The sequence below is a fragment of the Parambassis ranga genome, chromosome 17 (genome assembly GCF_900634625.1).
Source record: "Parambassis ranga chromosome 17, fParRan2.1, whole genome shotgun sequence".
Lineage (NCBI taxonomy): Eukaryota > Metazoa > Chordata > Actinopteri > Ambassidae > Parambassis > Parambassis ranga.
In genome coordinates, this window is record NC_041037.1 from 12024109 (window position 1) to 12050399 (window position 26291).

At 40.5% G+C, this 26291-nt stretch overlaps 2 protein-coding genes across 3 annotated transcripts; both read left to right on the forward strand.

Moving 5' to 3' along the window:
* Positions 1-13811: 13811 nt before the first annotated feature.
* On the forward strand, positions 13812-19193 carry rgs18 (regulator of G protein signaling 18). Its single transcript, XM_028428152.1, has 5 exons — positions 13812-14073; positions 14512-14616; positions 14830-14891; positions 15337-15503; positions 17632-19193. Exons 1-5 carry the CDS (start codon positions 13952-13954, stop codon positions 17884-17886), a joined length of 711 nt encoding a protein of 236 aa, XP_028283953.1. The 5' UTR covers positions 13812-13951; the 3' UTR covers positions 17887-19193.
* A 3292-nt stretch (positions 19194-22485) lies between these two features.
* rgs1 (regulator of G protein signaling 1) lies at positions 22486-23785 on the forward strand. 2 transcript variants are annotated; one of them, XM_028427805.1, is made up of 4 exons: positions 22486-22551; positions 22816-22895; positions 22974-23140; positions 23366-23785. In XM_028427805.1, the coding sequence occupies exons 1-4, from the start codon at positions 22541-22543 to the stop codon at positions 23540-23542; spliced, it is 435 nt and encodes a 144-aa protein (XP_028283606.1). In that variant the 5' UTR covers positions 22486-22540; the 3' UTR covers positions 23543-23785. The 2 variants fall into 2 exon arrangements, with proteins under 2 accessions (XP_028283606.1, XP_028283605.1); XM_028427804.1 differs by lacking the exon at positions 22486-22551 and adding an exon at positions 22558-22650 and having other exon boundaries at positions 22811-22895.
* The last annotated feature ends 2506 nt before the right edge of the window (positions 23786-26291 follow it).

Sequence of the window (26291 nt, forward strand, 5' to 3'; positions counted from 1 at the left end):
CGTCTCTTGCCTGTAGATAGTTCTAATAGGCTCCTGTTACGGTTCGGTTATCTTGTGTTCTGTTTTCCTTGTTTTCTCAGTTCTCAGTACATTTTTGCCTTTGTGGTTCTTCTATATTAGTTTGTGATCTGTGTTCCCCATGCTTCCACTGTGTCCTCATTTTCTTTGGTATTGCTGTTTTCCTCCCGTCTGGCCCTGACGTCCCTCGTGTTCATAGCGTTGTCTTATGTTTCCTGTTTTATTTTGAAAACCTGTGTTCCCTTGTGTCTCCCTGTAAGTTTTACTTACTGCCCTGCCCTAATGTGTCTTGTTGCCCTTATGTATTATATATAAGTCCAGTGCTTCTCTTCGTTCTTGTCACTTCGTCTGATTACCTTGGTGACGTGTCCTCATGTTCCCCCTTTGGATTATCCTTTTGTTGGGTTAGTTCTGGCTTTTCTTCTTTTGTCTTTATTTTGGATTTTGTTTGTACTTTTGGATTTTGTTTTGAGTTTGGACTTGGCTTCAGTTTACATTTTGCCTCGAGTCTGCATTTGGGTCCTGTTTAAGCCACTTCATACAACAGGCTCCAGCCCCACTGTGACCCTTTACAGGACAAGTGGTTTCAGACAATGGATGGATGAACCAAATTCTACAGTATCCTCTCTACCTCTAGTAGATTATTTTTTAAAAATAAATTGTGAACATCATGATGGTTTAGCCCATAAACAAACAGGGATACTTTGAGGGGTTTTCTTTGAGTTTGGAGCAAAGTTCTGCAGAACTGATTTCTATTTTGCATAAGTACTAAAGATTTTATGACCCAATTACGACTATTAATTCATTTAATTGTGACAAACTTTTACTGAAATGTCGAACAGATGACGTGAAGACATTTTACATCCAAACATAACTCTTTCTTTTTTTTGCTATATTTATTTCTGTAAAAGCCTTCACAGTCAAGACAACAAATAATTGATATATTTATATTTATATGTGGGTTGATGCCTCCTCCCTGACACAGAGCGATCCTGTCAACAGTGAACACACACTCGCTGCACTACACCAGTCTTCATTTTGCAGTTGATGACTGGCATGGCATTTGGTATGTGGGAGAAAATTACAGTACGTACACAAAGGAAACCCACAAAAATACAGGAAGAATGTGATTGATTTGCCATCATGTACACACACATTTTATAAATGTGGAGTGTTTTATATGAAGATGTGGGTGTGAGCTGTAAAATGTGTCCTATTGCCTGTGAATAAATGTATATATATATATATATATATATATATATATATATATATATATAAATCTGCAGCTCAGAGTTTTTCTTATATGTTTACGTGGGTGTAAACTGTAAATTTTACTGATTGTTTTGCTTCTCATGTATCTGTACATCAAGCTGCCATGGAGCTTTCAGTACAACACTTAACCTTTGACCTCAACCAGATACATGTGTCTTGATTTATTAGTGACCCATGACCAGCCTGTGTAAATCCAATTGAGAACCAAACTCCTCATTATTCACCACTTTATTTGTTCTAGAATCAAAATGTGACATAGGTTTAAAAAGCACAGTGTTTCTCACGTGATATACATTTACCTTTATTATAGAAATTAGCATAAGCAGCTAACTAAGAAAAAGTCTGAGAGTTTGAGTGGTGTGTAAACATCATTGACAGAGCTTCCATTATGTCACCTGATTGTTTCTGAAGAGCTGTTTTGAGGATCAGTGGGAGGCTCCAGGGTGCTTCGACCGCCGCCATGTTGGCAGCGTGCGTCACAGTCCACCAAAATTCCAAATACGGACAAAGAGGGGTGCACAAGTGGGGTTGAGGAGGTTGGGCGATCGCGGAAGCATGAAAATTTGCACTATGATTCGGCAACCACCTGTCACTTAAAGCAGCAACGCCCATAATTATGCGTAATTTTAGGTTTGAATATAATTAAAATGAGTGAGTTATAAAACAATTCACCCCTGTACAATTGTCACTAGAAGAGAACTTATTAGTTGAGACCAGAATGTTTTTTTGTACCAGGCTGTAAACATTTTAACATGGGAGTTTAGGGGAAATGACTTGCTTCTGGAGCCAGCCCCCAGTGGTTGCGACGTGAACTACAAGTTTTGACACTTCCACATGGGCTTCAAGTCTGAGCCCGAAGGTTGCCGCTTGGGAAGCACTAGCAGTTATCAATGTGTTTTAGATGTGACAACAGCAACTTGCTTCTTGTTGTTTCCCTTCAGACTGTAGTCAATCTATTTATTTATTTAGTTCATTTACTTTGAAGGATTAAGCATCATTAAATCCACTGAGCATCATAATTAAAATGTTTTTGAGATCTCTGCTGTCAAGGTAGCAGCTGGAGGTCCTTCTGGGGTCTATAATTTATGAAACATCAGCCAAAGGTAAAACCAGATAAACAAAATAAATAGCAGCAGTAACTCAAAGTGATTTATTATCAGTCTTAATTTGATGTGTCTCTTGTATACGGTGATGCTGGCTAATTGTGACCACACATCATACGAGAGCAAAGACTCAATAAGGATGTATTGCTTCACTTCAGAGTGCACACAAATGGGAAAGAATGGCATGAAAACAACAAGGTAAGTTAGGATAACTTTATCAGTGTATTTGGCAGTGCACAATGAGAGGAATGTATGTTCATGTAGCCTCATAGATGAGGCTGTGCACGTCTGTACTACACAGTTCTCTGGTTAGTCGCCACTTTTCAATGTGTAACTCTGGAGGAAGTTGACTGTGTGATTCCTGCTGGGAGTTAATATCCATTCATTTTCAGTACACTCTCTCATCCTGTGCAGGTTTGCAGGGGATTTCTGGAGTCTGCCCCAGCATGCATTCAGATACATCATCCCTGCACCCCCCCTCCCCCACTTCATCAGGTTTCGTCTATTACAAGGCTAACACATTCTTATATTCACACCCACGGATCATTTCTCCAGTTCATCGAACCTGCAAGTGCTTAGACTGTGGGTGGAAACAGCATATACCAACAGAAAAGCTCCACTTCACAACCATTTGAAGAGTTTTACTCTGAGAGGAGTACATCATGGAGATGAGCAGCAAGAAATATATATGTTCATTATTCTGTGATTTGCATTTTTACATGTCATTCTGGGTCACAGAAGTTACAGCATCAGTCTCATTCAGTCACATCGCTCATTTTCTCTGCCAATAATCAGCCAATGATCAAAACCATCATGCCTCCATTTATTCTTTTTTCCTCAAGGTGGCTCACATTTCTAACAGTTCTATACTACTTTCAGGATCGAAGTGAGGCAGCTGGACTTGTAGAGTTTTCTAGAACATGTTTCTCTAAGCAGCTTCATCAGTTTTAACTGTTTGGTGGGGAAACATGGTTTATATGTGGTGGAGGACCTCAGCGGGTGGGTCAACATATGGCTTTCCGATATTCTTCCTCAGCCAGTTGTCCTTTTTCCCGTTGTTGGTGGGTCTTGTTTTGTGTGGCTTTGATGAGTGCCCAGTTGGCATAGCCACAAGTTTTCAGGGCCTTTCTGATGTGATGTTGCGCCTTCTTCTTTACTTCTGAGCTGGCCGGTAGAGTTTGTGCTCTGTGCTGCTGGTTCCTGATGACTCCTAGCTTATGTTCCAGTGGGTGGTGGGAATCAAACAGCAGGTACTGGTCCATGTGTGTGGGTTTCCTTTACACCTCCACTCCACCTCGATGTAAACTGTGCAGTCCAAAAAGGCCAGACTATTGTTGCTGGGTGAACTTGATGTTGTTGTCCACTGCATTGATGTGATCTGTGAATCATTCCACTTCATGGGTCTTGATTTTGACCCAGGTGTCATCCACATACCTAAACCAGTGGGTGGGGGTGGTTCCAGGAAAGAAACTCAGGGCATAATGCAAAACTGGTGTGTGATATATCCACATATGACAGGACTAGCTATATGTACACATAGTCGTCATGGTGATTTATCTTTTTTCAACAAAAATGAAACATGCTAACATTTTTCGACACACACACACACACACACTGGACATATATATTTAACCTCCATTGTGTGTTTTTTTTAATTTTCATTACAGGGAAAGAACCACCATGCTTGCTTTGTGTGGAATGTAATTGCAAGAAGTAAACTCACACGTTTTCCTTGATGTTTTTTTAGGATCTCAAAACTGCTTTGTCCACATTCATGGTAATCAGCCAGCATCAGCCTACACTTTGATGGCTGGTGATTCTAATGATGTTCTAAATCATCATAGGTCACTGCCAGAGCACACTTTGTTATTCATTAAAAACACTTTAATGAGACCCAAATGAATTGTGTTAACTAGAGCACAAGCTTTTCAGAATCACTAACAAGATATATTGGACTGTGATGGGCCGGCAAGGCTAAAAACTACAGTGTAAATATTGATATGAAGCAGTCTATAACATAACAAGTTAAGCTTCTGTATGTGTGTCTCCATAGGATGGATATCAGGTTAACAACTCCCAACTGGACACTCCAGAGGACCTTAAAAGCTTCACGTCTATTTAAGCTTTAAAATCCACCAAGCATTATCGAGTAGTGTTTCCTTTTTTTCCTTTAAACCTAGTTTTTATTTGAGTGTTTGAACCAGTTTCTGCCATATTACTGCAGCAGCTGTAATCATGTCTGCTCCATTGTGCAGCCAGCAGCTTCCAAGGAGAATTTTTTTTATCATTTTTACTTATTCTTACATGTTTAAATGACGATGACAAAAGCAGCTTCTCATCTGTAGCTGATGTTGGTGACATATGAGCATTTTATCAGTTGTAGCTAGGTAGCTAATGAAGCTAAATTTAGCTCCATGCATTGTGTAAATCCTTGCAGTATTTTTCAATGTTTATATTTAGAAGCACACATTTAGACAGCTGACTTCCACATCGCTGATGACAGTCATCCCCGTACGAGCCTGCAGTTTGACCAGTGGATAGTTTCATCTGTGACCTGGTTTTCCTGCATATTAATTATGCCTCATCTTATACGCTCACAGGCAGAGGGATTTCACAGATAACAGTCTGTTTATAGTACACTGATAATTGGCGCAATGTGTTTCACAGACCATCAGCCAAATAATTCACTATAATTAGACTTGCCTCATGCAAAGTGAGACCAGGAGAAATTAAGTTTAACAGATTGACGCCTGTTGGAAACGGGGTGAGAGGATCCTCATTGATGAGTCAAGAAACATTCAAACCTTCACAATTACTCAGAGAAAGAGAGAGAGAGAGAGAGAGAGAGGAGAGAGCAGGTGGCAGTATGGCAGTATTTCATGATTTACCATAAATGGTCTAAATGAAAATATGATGACGCAGCTGTAATTACAGACACAATAGCACGCAGTGGGATGAATGTGAGTCACTTTCTCCTACATGCTGAGGAGCAGATCAGGAGCCACTGGAGAGCTTTCTGCTCTGCAATATTGTTCAATTAGAACTTGTATTGATTTACGATGGACACAACGATGTTATAGGAAAGAACAGAACACAGTCTTTCCTAATTTTATTTAGATTATGACACTCTGTAAAGCTATTATCATATTTTCTAAGATGCAAGTGAGCTAATCAATAAAGAACAATAAACATTGCTCAGTGGCTTTTTATTCATGCTGCGTGTTTAGAGGAAGTTTCAGAGGTGACTTTTAGACCGCATGGTAGCACATGGTGTAAGGTTACTGACCTTTAAGCAAGAAGACTCTGCAAGAAACCTTCTTAGCAAAACGCCCTTGAGCTCAGCACTGCATCCTTACCAGCTTCAGGGCTGCTGGCCTGTAGCTGACTCTGACCTTTAACCTCCCTACAGAGGGAAGTAAATGCATCAAAAAAATCTGCCTGCTTTTTGCCCCTGTGCATGTGAGATAACAGCACCGGTAGAAACTGATTTGGTAAGGAGCAGGAATACTCAATTAGAGATTAGTATATGCTAAAAAAATGTGACCCTTCTTAGTATTCATATCTAAAATAGAAAAACAGGCAAAAACCACCTGGCTGTAACCCATTCACTTATGTGTTATTATATCATTACTGTAGAACTATAACAGGGTATGAATATGTTATTCTTGCCTAAAAATCAAATCATGTGTATAGGACAGCAGAGAATTGCACAACCTGATGGTCCAGAAAAGGCTCTTCACATTCCAGCTCCAATCAGCGAACTCAGCAGGACTCTCTGTTCTCTCATCATCAGGCAGCCAGACGTGTATTACATTTCTCACTATGGAGACGCACTGAGGTCGCATGTGAAATATCAAGCTAAGTTTTAGTAGTCCAGGCATGCTCCAACATCTGTCACGGCTGAAAGGGGGCAGCTTCCTCTTCAACCAACCTGAACACCGAAGCCATTTGTTGCTTTCCTCTTAATCAGCAACACAAATGCTTTCAGCTAATTGATTAAAATGATCTCCATCTTTTTTCTGCACTATCATTAGCATCCATGTAATTCTGGCAGCTGTGTGTATACCTGCATTTGTGTAAGTACCATATCCTTGTAAGAGTTTGAAAATGAAAAAATCAAGATGTGAGGAAAAGAACGTCGTTTATATGCATTGACAGAAAATACATGGCAACAACACCAGAAGCACGGAGACGGTGCCCCATTTATGCACTTTCTCATTTATCAATACAAAAGTTTGATCTGATTACAAAGACAGGATTACAGATGCAGTCTCTCCTTAGGAGTAAATGTTTATTGATCAAGGAAGACTTAGGCATGTAAATTCTGATTTGTATGTGTGTGTTGTCTGCAGGGTAGCTGCAGAGTAGAATCCATCACTATTGGCATGTGGACCTGATTACTGGAGAGACTCTGAAAGTCTCATAGACCTATGATAAAGAACTCTGTCCAGGCCTCTTTACAACCACATCACTCAGAGTGTCTGCACAAAAGAACAGTGCACTGCAACAAAAGAAAAAAGAAAACGGTCCAGATTGCAGGCCTCCTCTTGGTACAATTGACTTAACCCGCCTCAGCAGAGAGTCTAATGTCTGGACTGCAGGAAGATATTTAAATAAATAATAAATGTGTAACCTCATATGCGGTGGCTTAAAGACATTTAAAAACACATTAAAACATACAAAGCGTGAGACTGTAAATTGAAACAGATGCGATGTGGAGTTCTCATTCGAAAGCAGCACTGCCAATTTTCTGAAGCGAGTAGGCGGGGTGGTCCTTTTTGATTTTTATAAAACATGAAATGTGAAAATTGATTTTTCCTGCAGTGTGTATGATAATCAGGGGGATGTTAGCATTTTGCTACTGCAGGCAGAACTTCTCAGTCTGACTTAGCTGCTGGCTCATGGTGAAAGTGTAGACGGCAAATCTTTTCTGCATCTTGTAAGATAACACACACACACACACACACTGCATTAACCTGTTGCGTTAACCTGTTTGTTGCCTGTGGACAACCGTCCAACTGAAGTGTCACAGCTCATGAGAAATTTCTCATATTATAATGATGCTCAAGCTTATCATTCCTCAACACATCATGAGGTGGCGCCGTGGCATCGCTGAGTCTGCTTTGCCTGCCTAAGTATCTTATGCAAGACTCATATGTAAAATGGGTAGAAAAAGCCTGCCTGCGTTGATCAATCCCAGGGGAAGTTGCTTACATTCCAGATGCTCCATGCATGATCAGAAATATAAACAGGTTAGAAATATAAAATAAGCTTAGATTAAATAGCAAGTAAATGAAATAGAAAAAGAATTTTACATAATGATAAAAGTCAAGTAAAAAATGGTCATACATTATATAAGGGATGCCACAAGCAAGTAAAATATAACAGCATTAATGGACATAATCAATAAGACGTTCGATCAAATTGTCTGAAGTATATTCTTATATAAAGTATATTCTATTCTAAGTATATTCTCTTCTATTCTGATCTCTCTTCTATTTTGATCTCAGAGGGAGGAGTTGTACAGTTTGATGGCCACTGGAAGGAATGACCTCCTGTGGTGCTCAGTGGTGCTTTTAGGAGGGATCAGTCTAGCACTGAAAGTCCTCCTGCACCTCAGCAGCCTGTTGTGGAGAGGATGGAAGCTGTTCTCCAGAATCCCCTGCAGCTTAGAAAGCATCCTTCTGTCTGACACTGCTGTCAAGGAGTCCAGCTCCACCCCCACAACACCACTGGCCCTTCTGATGAGTTTGTTGAGTCGGCTGCCCCAGCACACCACAGCAAACAAAATGGTACTAGCAAGCACAGACTCATAAAACACCCTCAGCATGGTCCGACAGATGTTAGATGCCTCCTCAGAGAGTAGAGGTGGCTGTGGCCTTTCTTGTAGAGGGCTTTTAGTGTTTTTAGTCCAGTCAACATTGTGGATGTTTACAGTAATGATTAATATTGTCAGCTCAGTTCAGGTAAGTCATTTCCCATATCACAGCCATTTCATGTAAAAACCTTTTTTTTTCTTCTGTGTACATTCCCCGTTCCTTTAAAGCTGTTAGTGAGACAGTTGCATAGAAATGCAGTCAGCTTGTCTTCTGTGGCGGGAGCACCTGTGTCTTTCACTGACAAGGAAATGATGTCATCCGTTCGCTTGCAGCCATGTTACTGTGTACACTCTCAGTCTGCTAAAAGTGGAGCTCATTTCCTGGAAACTCTCAACCTTCTTGTGAAGTGTAATGAGGGAGATCCCACACCTGATCGTAAAGCTGGGAACCAACGCAACCTGTGAAAACCAATTTAAGCCCACAGATGTAATCATGTGAGGCAGCACACACCTACATATTCACTCAGAACAGAATGCTGTTATTTAATGTCGGAACAAGCACAATGTGCTTAGAAATCAAGGCTTTCATGAGATACACAATAGTGTCAATACAAACAGGACACATTAAATAATGTCGTACTTATTAGTGGTTTCTAGGACTTCTAGGACAACCTTCTGGACAGAGACCAAATGCGGCACCAGGAGTTTGGGGGGCTTGTTTCCCCCTCACTTGGGACTTTATGTTGTTCCCATAGTTCCCGGCACTACATGATCCTTCTTCCTGATGTTGTTGTCAGCTGGGATTGTCACATCTGTCACTGCAGCTTCTGCTTCTTGTCAAACACCTCTCTGTATGGTTGGTTTACCAGCAGCTGTTTGTCAGGCTGGAGCCTGAAGGATCTTAACACTCGGCCACTTTTAGTGCTGCGTTGTTACATTACATTATGTTATACCCTGTTTCTATGCCTTGTTTGTATATCTTCATCTAGTCTGGCTCTGTGGATCTGCTGCTTACAGGTCTTCTTCTGCCATGATCAAAGCCTCCAGACTGTCCAGCCTGGAAGGATTTCTTCTGCTGGCTGCTGTCTCTGTTCGCTGCTGATATGCCCATGGAGCAGCTTGCTGTTTGTCCTCATCAATGTTTTCTGCTTTCTGAGGCACTCTTTTTAGGTAGAGCATGCCAGTGGTTCATCTTCATGATGTTTGATCTTGGTTCGTGAAGGATGCTGGATATTTCAGCAGATACCTTTTAGCCTTGTGCCCTGCTTTGGTCCAGCTGGCTTCTGTCTCAGAGATATCTGGCTGTATGGCCTTGGATCCTCATCTTCTTCCCTGTTGGCTAATGCCCAGTCTCTTGCACCGTAGTTGTCCTGTATGTTAGCTGTCCTGCCCTCTGGTCAACCCTTCATTTCTCTTCTGATCACCTTCCATCTCTTTGTCTCTATGTGGTCACACTAACTCAGTGTGCATAAGGCAGTGCATCAGAAATATAGGCTGATATATGGAGTGGAATGAGCAAAATCATTATGTGTCCTCCATTGTTAACATACTTTTGGATGACACTATATATTTAAACAAGACCTCTGTCTGTGCCATGTGGCACCTGGAGGCTTAAGCTAATGCGTGTATGTGATTGGTCACATTTGTGCAGTGGCTATGGTTAATGGTCTGTACAAGTTGGTTACAAAGAGAGTTTCAAATGTAGGACCCATATGAAGGGACCCCAGGTCTCACATGAACTGTTTTTATGTTTAATTAGGCTCATGAGACACAATAGACCCATCAGGTTCTATATAACTTCTGGTTTTGCATTCACTGCACAAGGAGCCTGACCACACAGTAGGAGTCATTAGTGCAGTGCAGCCATCTGCACAACTACAAGTGTGAAACTGAAAGCGCTGGGTATTAAATTCAGCTTTCTACAGGGGTATGTGAATGTTCTTCTGTACGGACAGCGTTATTAGTGGTAGAGAATTGTTAAAAAAGGCAAATTTAACTTCATCAATGGCCTAAATACTTAAAGCTGTCCAAGCATCTCTTGTTTGTCTGTGTGTATCTGCATGTTACAGAGGATATCTGTACTGTTTTGTACAGTGCAATTATGGTGGTTAAGCTTTTCTCAAGCTCTCAAAGCATGTTTGTTTGCGACAGTTCTCCTACTGCTCATGTGCATGTAGCTTGTGCACATGTTACAGGATGCAGACTAATTATCAAGGTGGCTAGGCCCTCATGAGATTTTCAGGTGGTGGGATGCGGTCCCTCCCATCCTGTCCATCTGCATCACCATACATCGACACTCATTTTTAAACTCATACCTGATGCACTCAGCCTGTCCGGTCCAATCACAGCAGCTCTGTCTAAAATCATGCATGGGTGAATTTTGAATTTTTAGCCTGACATACATTTTCTTATATCAAACTTTTTTCTTTTCCTTCTTTATTAATAATTAAGTGAATGGATGAGTGGATAACACAATTTTTATATCAAAATGGGATAGAGCCATGTAATGATTCAAAGTTGATGTCATTAAATAGAATGTATAATATGGCAGATGATGATAAGAAGTAGAAGTTCTTCAGTCATCTGTCCTGGTTTGACATAATGTACCCTCTCGGGAAAGATCAAATCCTTATCAATGCCCAGGCTGCTGAGCCGCTCAGCTCACAAATGTCTTCCTCCTCATCACACTTGCAGCATCCTATTTTTAGATGAAAGCAATTCCACTGAGGCATATTGTTATGAACACAGGAACACAAAGAGAATATTGCAAATTATGTGCATTTTTCAAGAAATTTCAGACCTTAGCTCCATTTTTACGTTTGTTGTGTTTGTTAGTGTGTGTGTGTAGGTGTGTGTCATCCTTCTGCTTCAGCGGAGCCTGCAATGCTCCGACAATTGGTGTATTTTCTTGTCTGACTTCACTGTGCTTTCACTCAGAACACAGACCAGACAGACTAAAACTTACGTGACCAGATGTTTTCATACAGGAAGTAACAACACCCCTCCCTCCCCCTTCACCCTTGTCAGCACTTTGCAGTTTCAACTCCATCACTTCCCCTTTTCAAACCAAGCAACATCCAAACTCACACTCGTAAACATCCATATGAATATTATCACGGCCCACAGATATACACTTCTGTTTGTTGATGCTGTAATACAGGAACAAAATGGGGCAATGCAGTGAAATGAAGTTAACCAAGACACATTTCAAATGATTGTCACTGCTCTGTGCTGATAATATTAAATGTTTATTTCAGTGACACTTCTGAGAAGCTGCTTCTCCTGAAGCCTAATTGCTTTTACACAAACCTCCTCCATGGCAACATGTGCTCTTTTTGTTTTCACTAACATGATCTCATTACATGGAGAACCATAAGACTGTGGTGCTGGTGAAAATGTTACACAATTAAAAACTGTAAACAGGGATTATTATTTCAAGAAAGATCAAGTGAACACAGTCCTAATCTTTTGTGCCCAGCTGGCAGCCGAACCTTCTTGGCTCTGTGTGTGTGTGTATTAATTTGTTGGTTCTCTCATCTGCTATGTTGACAAGAAGCAAATACATACAGCAAAGCTAAATGACTGCTGTTTAATGTGGTTTCAGTGATTCAGCAGTCTGCTGTTCACCTGAAGGGGAAGGATACTGCAGGTTCAGTTTATCATTGGACTGAACTGAACACATGCAGCATTTGTGTCCTTTAATCAATGCATATTGTTTTTTTTTTTTATTTAGCTGCTTACAACTTGGAAGCACTCGTGACAAGTGCAGAGAATTTTCACCTTGCAGTATTTATGTACTGGACTCTGCAGCAACCTGGCATGTAAATCAGTGCTCTGATTGTACCAGGAACTCAGTTCTTCCTATAACCATGACCCCCTGACCTCCCTATTTCTTCCCTTTGTCTACTTCGTTATAGACTACAACTGATAAGCACACAATTGACATTCTTTATATTGTGGATTACCGGCTGTTACACTACTTTTTTGGTTATCCTGGATGTTGGGCATTGCTCATTAATAGAAAGAAGTGACAATTCGACTTGTATCAATCCCCTCAGACAAGCAAAATCCTGCACAAATGTTGGTTCGGCTCTCCTATTTCTATTTTAATGACAACTGTACAGGGGTGAATTTTCTGTAACTCACATGTTTTAATATTATTTTACATGATGACAGTGACAGGTTGGGGCTGAGCCCACCTTCACCTCTACACAAGTGCACTTTCATTTTGAAAATGTTGTTGGTCTTGTCCTTCACAGTTCCCCTTTTTACCGCCTGTTGTTGATGATGATGCCAGATAGTGGACATTATAATATTTTTTTTAACTTCCCTTCCTTTGTAGGCTTTATTTCAAATCCTCAGTGGGTTGCAGATGGTTGGTTGATACCAGGATGTTTGAGGGGTCTCTAAATTAACCAGCTCTGAACTCATCATCAACACACACAGTCTAAGCACCATTCCTGACCCCCCTTACAAGACTTAATGACCTCATTAAATCCAGATTGGACTCTCTACTGTCAGAACGGAAGAAACATCGTCAATGTCTACTGCCGTCTTTAAAGGCAGCGTGGGTCACTTCGTAGACATTCTGCCTTAGTTGTGTTTTTTTAATCATTCACAATCCTCTTGGGCAACATTAACACTAGAATGGGGCAACAGTGTTTCTGCATGTGTGTCATTGAGGAATTGTTTGGGTTGAGCACTTGCCTGTTTGAGAGCTTAAACTGTCAATAAAATGGATCATTCCCTGAAAAAAGACAACACCTCCCAGATATAATGTAGAAAATATAATTAGTATAATATAGACAGCCATCATGGCAGTACCTCACATGGCCACATGTGAGTCAGTCCCAATAGACATCCAGGTAAGAATGTACCGCTCTATTTTTAAATACAAATAATCAATTTAAATGAGTCAAGGTAGCTTGAAGGTTGTTGTCATATCCTGACAAAAAGAAAAACACACAAACAGCAAAAGGCAATGAAAAGGCTTCATGAAATATGCAAAGATGGGCTTTGTACCAACTGTCTACATTCAGTGAGTCTGAGTAGTGTCTCACAGACAACACAGACATCACATTTTTCTCCATCTGCCCCAGAATGCACCTTTCCCCTGTTGCTTTCCACTGTGTCACAGTGAGTTTGTCTTTCTCCATTAAGGTTCTGATGTTCTGGAAGGAGCAGACATTTTATTATTCATTACATTTCATTCTTTCCGTCTCTGCTGCGTCTGGCTTTGCTGGTGGTACAAGCCCAATCACCCAACAAAGTCTCCTCTCATACAAAAAAGACTTTTATCAACAAGCTTAATGTCATTCATATAAAATAAAACACAATTGCACTAATAGTATGTACACAGAACCAAACTAACAGCACTGTTTCTTTCCCTAATGCCTGATGTATTATGTCAGATTTGCTCCTGTACAATGTGTCAAAACACCAACAAAGGCATCATCTCAAATAAAAACAACAAATAAAAAAAAACTATGAATGAGCGTATCTGTTAGTCTTTTTTTCATAATTTCTGAGAAAACAGTTGACAGGATGTTGAACCCAGAGGGTTTTCTGTTGATAGAGCTGTTAGCAGTAAGCAGTTACAGGAAGTGCAGAGCAGGTTTGGGAAATGAAATGCGAGCATGGTTTATAAAAGATGAGGTGGTTCATCGAGTGATGGGTTAAACATTTTTCACACAGCTATTTGTGGCCTGCTGCTTTGCACGCCAGACACAGACAGAACAGCATGGAGACGCTTCTGTTTCTATTTCCTCAATTCAACTACATGGCCCCAAAGGAGGAAGCATATTTCAAAATGCTCGGTCCAGAAGACTTGCAGCCAACAAAGATGAAGGACGACAGCAGCAGGTTGGTGTGTCAAGCTCAGCTTTTTTTGAACGTTTAGGTGATGCAGTGATAAGTAATTTTTATTGATTGTTGCATGAAGCTATAAATTGTTTGTCATTTGAGTAGTCCAAGACATTAAGCAACACTTTTATGCACAAAAAAAGTTTAAAGATTAAATTAATGGCCACTGTTTTAATAGAAATGGGATGTTTCCATGTGTTATCTCTACGCTGGCATTGTCACGTTGTGTCTCTTTTGTTTTAAACTTATCAGCGCACTTGACTTGTTTTCATACTGTGCCACCATGTTGTGCAAGATATTGCATGTCATGTGAAACACTTTAAAAAATGTGTCTTTGAGGAGGAACGTCTGTCATAAGATGCTGATTTGGTGAAAAGTGTCACAATTGCAAATACAGACAGATTGTGGAAGTTGATTTATTTTCTCCCTCGTTTACAGACAGAAAGACAAGGAGAGGAAGAGCCGACTAAGCCTTTTTCTCACTAAGTCAGGCTCTCATGAAAACGTCAGTCCCCATAAAAAGACAAATACAACATCCAGCAAGTAAGGAGATTCATTTCACACACAGGCAGCATTATTTCACACACGTATTATTCATTTTTTCAGTGTCCAGTGCTGTCTATGACTCATTACACTGTTACAGACACATCTCTGTGAGAATCCTAAAGACTTTTTTGCTGCATCATTAGGAAAGGAGCTGACCGCATCTCTGTTTTTTTTTTTGTTTTTATTTTATTTTTTTTCGTTTTTTTGCAGCATCCCACCAGAGGCAGCTTTGCAATGGAGCGACTCCTTTGAAGAACTGTTAAAGCACTCAGGTCAGATTAATAGCCAAAACTTTTCAAAAATGTTGTGTCAAATTTGCTGTCCGAAACTATCCTTTCTGCTGTCAAACAATTTGTTCCATTCGAACTGTGAACGGTAACAGAATTCTGGAAGTGATAAATAGTTAATGCAGAGTGCAGTGAGAGTTTCACTACATCTTTCAGTGTTTGTTAGCACAGATGCAGAAACTGTGCAACTTCCTCCTGATCACAGAAGTTGTACTTTAGTCCCACATTGAAACAGTGTGACTACAGTATGTGCTCATTTGGGAATGGTTTAATGTTTAGTAATAAAGATAACATATCCATTAGCTAATGTGTTTTGGCTGTACAATTGGCATTCAAACATAAGCTAATTTACCCGGCAGGCTCTTTTAGCAGCTTGTACTGTCATAATGGTAGCTAACAGTGTGCTTGTGTTTCTGTATGTCTACATCAGATGGGGTGGACACCTTCTCTCAGTTCCTCAGAACAGAGTTCAGCGAAGAAAACATTGAGTTTTGGTTGGCCTGTGAAGAGTACAAGACTATTGATTCTGAAACAAAGCTGCTGTCCATGGCCAAATATATTTATACAGTCTTTATTGAATCAGACGCCCCTAAAGAGGTAGGTGTATTCATCATAAACTGTAGATGTGTTATATTGTAAAGTGGATCTGCAAATGGAAAAAAACAACCCCCGTGGTTTAGCGTTCTCTTGGCTGTAATAAATAAATAAACAAACAAACAAATAAACAAATAACAGTCAGCAAACTCTACAGGGCTATTAGTATACTTGTGACTGTAGTATAGTCGCAAGCCTGCAGCAACTTGACCTTTGTGAACAATCGTCAGGAGCAGCAGCGGCTCGCTGAGGTCGTGCATCCACTGCACCCACCAGTGCAAAGCAGGTCGGGTTATTTTTGTCTGCGAGACACTTGTGGTTTTAAAGGTTTCCACTCGCTTTGCAGGGATGATGCGACCACTATCTGATATGCTTTCAGGGCCTGCAGCAGATCTGACCGTTAAAGAGCATGCTGTCTGATTTGAGGTTTTGAAATTTCTCTGCAGAACTGGAGAGAAGCTTCTCCCACACACTTTCAGTCTCACATGAATGCATATGTAAATATGAAAGATTTTTTTCTTTTTGAGCTTGCTGTGGTGGTGTTATATAGCACATACCAGCTCGAGTGATTTGCAGGGAGATAAAGATGTAAATGAATGTAACCTTCAGTACTGATGGTGGAAGACACGTGAAAATTTGAGAGCTGTGTTGGTTAGTTCACTTCACGGCTGGTAGTTGTATGACTGTTTTATTCAGCATTTAAAACATTCACAATGCTATTGTAGGAGCCACAACATTAAAACCTGCATCTGTGGTGATGTACAGGAAGCTGTGTGACAAAAGCCTCTCTTTTAACACTGAGTGCTGCAAGTTTTAGTTACCATCAAACAAAAAAGGACATAAATATTATGTCTGACACACCTGTAGAAAATAATATCAAATCTAAGACCTATGTCCTTGCGACTTGTCTGGAGCTGGTCAGGGACAGCTCATTTCTCTAGCCTCATGAAAGCCTGAAATGAACTTGTATTTTGTGGTGATGTGTGTAATCAAAGTCAAAGACGCTGATTTTCTGCACAGTTCCATGTGATTCTGCACTCACTGTGGATTTTAGGCCTTTCCCAGTGCCCTCCGATGTGGTCTGAGTCAGTGATTAGAAGGGATTTTGTCCAAGGCTTGTTCATTTGTGATGTTTTAGATGATCTGGTCTCAAACGTACAGATTGATGCTCTGACATTCGTCCACAAAGATCACATTCAGATGTGGTCTGGACTTCATACGGTCACATTCTTACAGCAGTGTGGGCGAAGGTCACATTGAGTGACCCCGTTCTCCACTCATAAACTTTTATTAAGCTGAAGTGCCACAACTCTCTGTGCTCATATAGCACAAGCTGGCCTTATTCTTACCATACAAAAGGTTTTAAAAGCCCATAGAGACGTATTAGTGTCAAACAGCCTGAGGTGTTTGGTTTGCCTGGAACATGAATAGAGCCAGATAATAGTGACAGTGTCCATCTATGCAGAGCCATTCCACTATTCATGCCTGTGCACAGAGAAGGCATGAGATAGTTCTCAATGGAAAGGAGTGAATGTAGCTAAGGATCAAATTATTATATAAAATGCTCACATTGTATATGGGACAAATGTCCTTTAGTCTTTCTCCACAGAGATTATTCAATGTCTATGATCAATTTACTCGTGGGTGTTAAAAATGACCTGCGCTGACCTCACATGACAGGTTTTTAATGAGCACTTTTAAAGCTTAGTATGGGAACCTCGACATGTTGGCAGCACCTAACTCCTGGTTATTTAACACACACATATAGAGAAAGAGGTTGGGAGTGTTGCATTGGCCCTGAAACATACCATCCAAGACCCATCTGTTCCTCAAAGAGGTGCTCATCTCTAGAAAGTCTTCTTTTGATGACGTTGTCTTTTGATTATCTGACTGCATTGCTGCCTCCGAATGGTTAAGACAACAATGCCTTTGGTCTTTGTAGAAATGATAATGTTATCTTTGCTGTGGGAGTGATATCCTGTCACATTTATATTAAAGCAAGTGTAACTGAAATTACTGTGATCTGATTAAAGATGACACCAAAGTCATCAAGTATCATTGAACAGCAGTCTTTAGAGTGTAGATTTAATGTGTGTTGTCTGTTTTCATCACATAATTTTATCTTACTCAGGTCAACATCGACTACAACACCAAGATGGCCATCCAGAAGAACATAGCACAGCCCACAAAGAGCTGTTTTGAAGCGGCCCAGATGAAAGTCTACAGCCTGATGAAAAAGGACTCCTACCCCAGGTTCCTGCACTCTGACATTTATCTGCGTCTCACCAGGAGAAAAGGGCCCGGAGCCACCATGTTCCGAAGAAGGTCACGCTCCTGTGTGTTCAACGACAGGGGAGAGGCCACCACTGAACCCTCAGCCTGGTAGCTGTAACAATCGTAAGAGCAGGAGCTCGTCCTGTGAAATGCACAAGATAATCCATGATTTGCAGCACAGTTAAAAATGTATCGTGTAGCGCAGAAGTTTGCATTATTGTTTTATAAGCACAGTGGTCACAGTGGATTATTCCATGTAAACAGCACCAGCATAACCTGGCAGCAATAAAACCTTAAAGGAACAGTTTGGGAAATATACTTATGTGTTATCTTGCCAAGAGTTGAATGCTACAACCCTCACAGGGACAGTTTGCAGTAAACGTGTAGCTGCAGCTAGCAGTTGGATGACTCAGTTTAGCATATAGATTAGTAGCAGGGGAAAATAAGCTACACCAGCTCCTCAATTGTTTAAAAGACACAGTGCAGTGTAGCAGGGGGTTTGGTGTTGGGTACACTGAATGCCCACAAAGTTTCTTGGTTGCTTGGTAACGCTGCAGTAATAACAACACTTAGATAAGTTTATGACCAGGTTTCCCCTGGTTCTCCTTGCTGGAGCTGTACAGTGTTGTCATCCAACTCCATGCAAGAAAGTGCAATAGTGTATTTCCCAAAAATTTGTGCAGCTTCCCAAAAGCACTCAGCCTTCCAATGAGAGAGACATTTAGAAAGGTTAGGTCAGGTGGTTATCACAATATAATATACACCCACTATCCACTCACAGTGGTACATTCTGTGTGGTCAGAACCAGGTTCTGTTCATCTGTGGACTGATCTAGCTATATTCTTTTTTTCTCAGAGGCGTTGCACTGCTAATGGATTTTACCTATGATTTTGAGATGTTCATGTATCTTGTGAAACTTGAATGACAGTTGGAGGGCTGGGGACACTCTCAGCTGAAGTGCCTCCATGCTACTGACAGTATGCAGCCAGCTGCACAGGCAGCCACACCAGTGCATTCATCCAGACTTCAGACATGTTAGCCCTCAGTTGCTTTGTATTACAACCTGGCAGTAGCACCTTATATAACATATTTACAATGTATATAGTTGCACAAGCTAATTTGACCACATCTCATTAAAATGAATTCCTGGTTTAATTTTGTTGCACTGTTCAGACCTCCCCCAGAGTAACTGACAGTGACGACCTACAGCCACACAGTCTGTTATTAAAGTGTTCCATTCTGTCACACAGAAATTGCATATATCATATTTGAATACTAATATATCATGTTCATTATTTTTTTTCCATTTGCTACCATCTAATATAATTTATGTGTCACTATGATCATATGGTTTGACTTTCTGTAACGTGTACGTATACTGTAGTGAACTAACTCCAATAAACACTTTCCTATTAAAGTGCTTTTAATGAGGCCTTTAGTGACATTAATTAGTTTGAATGATTACATCTAAATGTGACAAATAGAGCCATAATGTGTGCATATTACACCAGTGGGGAAAATTGTGATCGTGTGTAGCTCCCTTTTCCAAATCACTGAAAAATTAATAGACCTTATCAGCTTCCACCATTCTAGCACAGAATTATTCATATTACTGTATAAGCATGCACAAGCTATATCTCTTCTTAAACGGACAAAGACAATTATGTATTAATTCAAAACTGTCACCCATAACTCCTGAATATGTATGCAGAAAAAACATAAAGATGTGTGTGCACAGAGTTCAGCTCATTAACACTGATGTGAGGTTTCTTTTAAAAGGATAAAGTCCACCTAAGTTAGTGGCATTCGAACAAAACCCAGGTGGAATACCTCATTATTCAGATTAATTATTCATCTGTTAAGACAGCAGCAGCATTCATACGCTGCAGTCCGGCTGTCTTCTTATGAACAGACAGAGGGTTGTGAGGTGTGGGATTTATTGTAATGGTCTGTTGACAAAGGTAGAAGCTCAGCTGGACTACCACATACATCATAGCATGAGATTAGTTGCCTGCTAAGGCTTGGCTGGCGGCTTTCGTGTTTCTTTCCCATTGGTATTTAAATTTGCAACTCTGAGTCTCAGCTAAAAGCCCCTGAAATCATTCACAAGTTAAAGATGTATTGTGGAACCTCTGAAGGGAAACAAAAGAGTAACAAAGCAGTTCGCTTGGAGACACGAGGCTGGTAAAACAAGACGAACACCAGTCTAAGAGACGTTTAGAACAAATGGGACTTGTTGTAAGGTGTCTATTAGTGAACACAGCTTCTATAATAAATTAGTTTTTGTTTCAAGATTTCTTCAATCTACGAGCAAGTCTGGGCTCTGGTCTCCTAAGTTTCTCCTCAGATTCCATTTTAAGAAGCAGTTGTCCCATCTAAGAAGCTCTGTCAGCTGACTGCAACGGATCAGCTGACCCCTTCAGATATTCACCTGTGACACCCACCAAACAATCTTTGCTCTCAGTGTGTTTGGCCTGTGTTGTTGAAAGTTGAATTCCTACTCAACAATTTCTGCATGATACGAGCTGAATGTGATTCAGCCTGAGAGGAAGGCAGCACTGCAACGAATGGGGAAGCTGAAAGAGTCATCCATGCACAGGTTGGCTTAGGCTCTGAAAACAATTGTGTATTGTTGAAATGATTTAAATTTACTACTAACAATTAAAAATGTCTCAATTAATCACAGTGCTTTAAGTTTACATTGTTTTTAGGTGCTTGTTCTCTCACTGGATCCCTGCCTCTCTTTGTCCTTATGATATCAGGACATCACATTTAAATAGGTTTTTTGGGTTCGTCCTTACTCTCCCTGCAGTCTGGGGACTTGAGCAGCTGCAACAGAACCTCATTCAAGTTCAAATGCATTAAGCAAGCAAGACAAAAAACAAAGACACACACACAAAGGTCAGCCAGTGTTTACAGATAATATAGTGGACACAAAGGGAGACAGGAGGCCATGAGAGGACTAGAGTGCCCCCTTGTGCGCAGAGAAAAAACTGCATTTTAGCCTGCTGTGTCCCCAGTGACACTCCGCATACTTCATCAAGTGAAAAATAAAAAATAAAATGTTGCTTCTACAAAATGAGCCTTTTCAGCGTTCCTTTGTCCTTGAATTCTATTAGCTATTATTACTCAAGTGTGCATAAATGTTTTATACAAGGATGCGAAAGGCCAAATCTCAACCAGACAAAACATCCTGGATTCTCCACACAAAGACTACAAACCTCAGGATAGTCCTCGGATCTTTCACAGCAGTGCCTTTTTTGAAAAACAAATTCCTCAACCTGGTGCATCTACACACACATGCAAATAAGGTCTGCCTGGGTGTTTTTCATCACCTGTTGTGATTTACATTCTGGGTTTGTTTGGGCCCTTCAGCAGCTGTCAAAAAGGTCATGACAGGTGAAAATGCACTGGATATATATACTGCATAAACTGTATGAGCAGTGGATAGTCCTCCACATATAGCTCACGGCCGCTCATACTATTTTAAATCACAGTAATACATAGACAATACAACATTAAGTTAGCAATGCAGTAGACTTATGTGAATACTGCTGCTGACTCCTGCAGGGTAACTGATACCTTAGTGTCCCAAGGTAGAGGCTCTTATTACGTATCCATGAAGAAACGTTAAAGTCATTCGCATTTCTCTTTTAGGAAATTAAAATTTTTAAATTAACACTGTGTGACAAAACAGCCTTTGTGCAGTCATAAAACCTTAAAAGGGAGCGCTGATGGAGGGTGCTGCTTCCTGCAGCATGGTGAAGAGGTGGGCTGTGGGGTAGAGAGAGCCTGGAAGCTGACCCCTGTCCTGGAAGGTTGGTGAAGGAGACTATTGATATACAAGCTCTATTGCATGATCATAACCGATCACACAACAACAACTCAACTTGCCCATGTTATTCACAACAAACTCTAAATGACCATCTAGCGATGTCTTTTTTCACATTGTGTTATTAAAATACCGATATAATGTATTTTGCTAAAAGAAATACTTAAGTAACATGCATAAAAACTTGACTTAGCTAACATAGCTAACATACGTAGCACCTGCCAAAATTTTGCATGTGTCCACCGTGACCTTTCATGCTAGTGTTAGCATTTAGCTTCAAGCTCACTTATTTCCTGTCAGCACAGATTTGCTCCACTTATCTATGAAGGCATAAACTCTTAATAACACTGCTGCTATGCAAACGTGAGGACCATGTGCCTTTTCCTTAATAGTGAATTTGTTTAATGGCTATTTGCTTATGGTCAGGATCTTCCCAAGGCTTCCTGACCATTGCCAATTGCTTTAGTTACCCATTCTGACACATTAGGCTGGCTGTGGTAGAGCATTAACTCCTATATTTCACTCTATAGTGCACTCATTATAATGAATCCTGGATTGGACTTGAATGTTTGACAGTAAAATATTGACATGTTTGGTCCTTTAGAAATTAATTTGTTAGAATCACTTTAATATATCACTTATTTATCCTTCGCTGTCACGTACATAATTAATGACAGCCACTGCTGTGGTCAACAGATGAGGTCAGCTTAAATCACAGCCGGGCTCTTTCTTCCTTGAGGTGCGACAGACATGGAAGGATGCCCTGTCTGCAGCAACAACACTTTGCATACAGATTTCCATATATTCCATTCATGTAGGGTGGGGGTCATTTAGATTTGTTCAGTCACTTGAGTCCCTCATTTCCAAACAATCACAACCCCATCTTCAGTCTGGCAGGATCTTATCTCCGTCTCCCTGTGTAGAGGACGAGGAGATGGCGATAAAGTGAGTTACTGCATATTTGATTATTGGGCCTTTTCCATTTTCAGCAATCAACAACTTACTGCAGCCATGTGGAAAATATCAAGAAGGTTTTCACTCACTGTAAGTCTCACTTTGAATTGTGTCTCTCACTGTTGATGGCACTTTGCTCTCAGGTGTATTGAATAGGAGGTCATCGTGTGAAATGATAATGTGGATTTGCAGTTGGATGTGGAGCTCACAGATAACTGGGCTAGTGATAGATCTTGATGCTCTTTTCAAGGGTAGATTGTGTTGCTTTCCCAAGGATCCCCTGGGAGATGTTGAGACTTGGAGTGAGTCTGTGGACAAAGTTCTTGGTTGTAAAGGTGAGAGTCTTCTGATTCAGTGGCATGTTTTATTTAATGTTTACACACTTCCTGCTTACTATGATGTGTAATTCCCAGCTGGACAGATAGCTTTCCGGGAGTTCCTGAAGTCTGAGTACAGTGAGGAGAACATACTGTTTTGGCTGGCATGTGAAGAGTACAAAAAAATCAAGACGGTCCCAGAGATGATATCCTCTGCCAACAGGATCTACTCTGAGTTTGTGCACTCAGATGCACCCAGACAGGTAAATGACTGCAGGCCATAAAGTTGGACTTTAAAAAAGTGAAACAGCAGGATCATTGATTCTAATGTCACTTCAGCAATTTAAAGTAGTGCATTTTATGGTGGTAAACTTGGAGGAAAAAGTATTTCTGCTCTCAAGTTGTCGCCTTGCAGAACATTACAGTGAACGATAATTTTAAAAAAGAGCGATTGCAATGCGCCTCCGGGTGTTATTGTTTGATTTCAGATCAACATAGACTGTGGTACCAGAGACAACATTACAAAGAACATCTCCCAGCCGACCCTTACTTCCTTTGATTCAGCTCAGAAGCTCATCTACAGTCTGATGGCCAGGGATTGCTACCCACGGTTCCTAAAATCTGACATCTATCATGGACTCCTGAGGAGAACTGATTCAAGGTGACTGTATTAAAACTGACAGCCTGTTGGATAGAGGCTCCTGAAATCTTCTCTGCAACTCTGATCTGCTGTAGCACTCTTTGATTTCAGTGTGGATAACAAGTGTATGCCACAATATTCAGGTCCTAAGTATCAGAAGATGTAGTTTATTCCTCAACCTGTGTGATTTAGTAGACAAGTCACAGCTTAGGAGAATTAGGTTGGAGCTATTAATCATGCTAAGGTACATATAATAATTCATGTTCTTTCCTCCAAACTATAACTTTATTAGTGATAAATCCAAATGTTGTAAAGTATTATCTACACTTTATGCAAATATAAATAATGTGTTCTAAGAAATTTACCTTTCTTAAAAATAAATGATATTTCTGTCTCAGTTCACATGTTTGCATTGTAGTTTTACCCAAATATATTGCACTGAGTGACGTTTGGGTGTGGTCCTTTTTGAATGTAATGCAAATCACCTGCGCAGCTGTCAGAGAAGACTTTGTCTATAAACCGTGTCCATCGGTCACACCAACACCAGATGGCAACAGAGTTCTCTGAGTTCATCTGAGTTGGGTGTGGAACCACATTTTGAGCCTTCTCTCACTTTGTACCTCAGCTACATTTACAGGAAATTGGTGCATTAAAAGAAAACTGAATGAATCAGCTCAGTCTGCTCTGTGAGCCACAGCACAGTACAGCTCATGTTGGCAGGTGAGTTTATCCATCTCAAAAAAAACATTTGAGCAGATCCAATGAATCCACTGTCTTTATGCTAAATTCACTTTTAAAATAGATCAGTTCAAGGTAATAAATGACTCTAGCAGCTCAGCAGCTGCTTTTCTGGTTGTCATTTTCAGACACGGTGAGTTTTACCTGCTCATGTACAGTAGTATTCTATGCAAAAACAATGCAAATGCACACAGGCATTGCACAAAGTTTAGATATAAAACACACACACAAAGAGTAGTAAGCAAACATCCAGGTTAAATGGTAGGATTTTCATTCAAAGACTCAAAAGCATGAAAAAATCTTAACATGTTTTTTGTCTGTTTAAAAAGTGGAAGCAGACATAGCATGGTCTGTTCTCGTGACCGCTGAGTGCCAGACGAGGCACTGAATGTGCGGGGGATTTATTTTAAGAGGTGCTTCACATGTTTGGCTGAGGCTGCTCTGTGCTGTGCAGACACGTCACCACAGCTTCCTCTAGTTGACACAGCTCTGGTTGTATACTCACCTCCTAGTGGGAGGAAAAAAAAGTTAGTTTGGGTACAATGAAAAAAAAATAAAAAACAGTGATACGCTATGTGTTCTGTCTACACCTGGGTATAAGGAGCACAGCTACATGCAGCCAGGAAAATCTGCAGGGTATTGCAAAAGTGACTGAGCTTCTCAGCTTCTCTGAGCTTCTCAGTGAGCGACAGTTGATGGAGGAAGTTCACAGGGCTTTGCATCCGATAAAGAAAAAGAAAGATAACAGTCACCACAGCAGGCCGTCGACATCTGTGCTCTAACATATAACATTTCCTGTCAGCCAATCTAAGAGCTTAGATGCTCATTGCGTATACATAAACACCTGTTCTGTACATTCATAGACCAACATCACTACATCAGCATTCAGCTCACAGCCAGACTGTGGTGTACATACATGTCCTGATTATGCTAGGCATATTGATTAGGCAGTATATGGAGGATAGTTCACAGCAGCATAAGGAGATAAGGCTCTAACTGTCTGCATCTGCTGCCTTTTTGACTGTGCAATATGTGTATAATCATTTTCATTTCCAAAATACCCCACAATGGCAGAATGAGGCAAAAACAATAGAACATCATAACTTAAATAAATCAGTTTAAAGCCGTCCTAAAGGTTACAACATGGCATCACATTGTTAAAGACAGACAAACAGCAGGCGTCCAGGTTTTCTGAAAGATCGGTCTTTGTGTTGTTTGTTGTTCTGTGTTGTCTTCAGTCCAGACTGAAATATTTCAACAATGATTGGGTTAAAGTTCATGGAAATTTAAAAACTCTGTAGAAATGTCCAGACAATCACTTCAACAGAGAGAGGAAGCAGCACCAACTTTCACCTCATGCCATTTATGGACTGCTGCGAACACCCATAACAAAGATGGTAAATAACATCAGCATAGTTACATAGCATTTTTCCATGTGCCTTATTATAGCCCCACAGAGCAGTGAAGGTCCAGTCTCTGAAGTTCTTCTGGCTGGAAACACACATCACTTGTGTCTCAAAGTCAGACTAACCTTTGGTTTTCTTTGTGTTCCTTTGTAAAAAAGTGGCAACAGATCTCTTCAGCATCAAGAGGTGCTCCCGTTTTCCAGCTATTACTATTGTTCAAAGTTTGTGGACCCTCTTGGAGTCTTCATCACCTATACGCCACAAGGTAGCAGCATCTGAGTTCACCAAAAAATGTTGAACTGTGGGCCAAACCTAATCTATAACTACAAATAAGGGGACTCCTGGGGTGGAAAGTGTTTTTAACCTACAGCAGGTATTTCATAAGAATCTAGTGGAAATGACACTGTGACTTTCATCATGTTTTAAAGTCCCCCAGGTGTTAGTAGTCATTAAAAACAGAACCTGACCTGTGAATGTTTCCTCTAAAAAATCTGGATGGTTATAATGATGTTTACCCCACTGTGACCAAAAGGTATTAAAACAGAGGAACTTCACCTGACACACGTACATAGAACATACTGTAGAATGACAGAAAAGAATGGATCATGTTCCTCTGGAATTTACAAACCT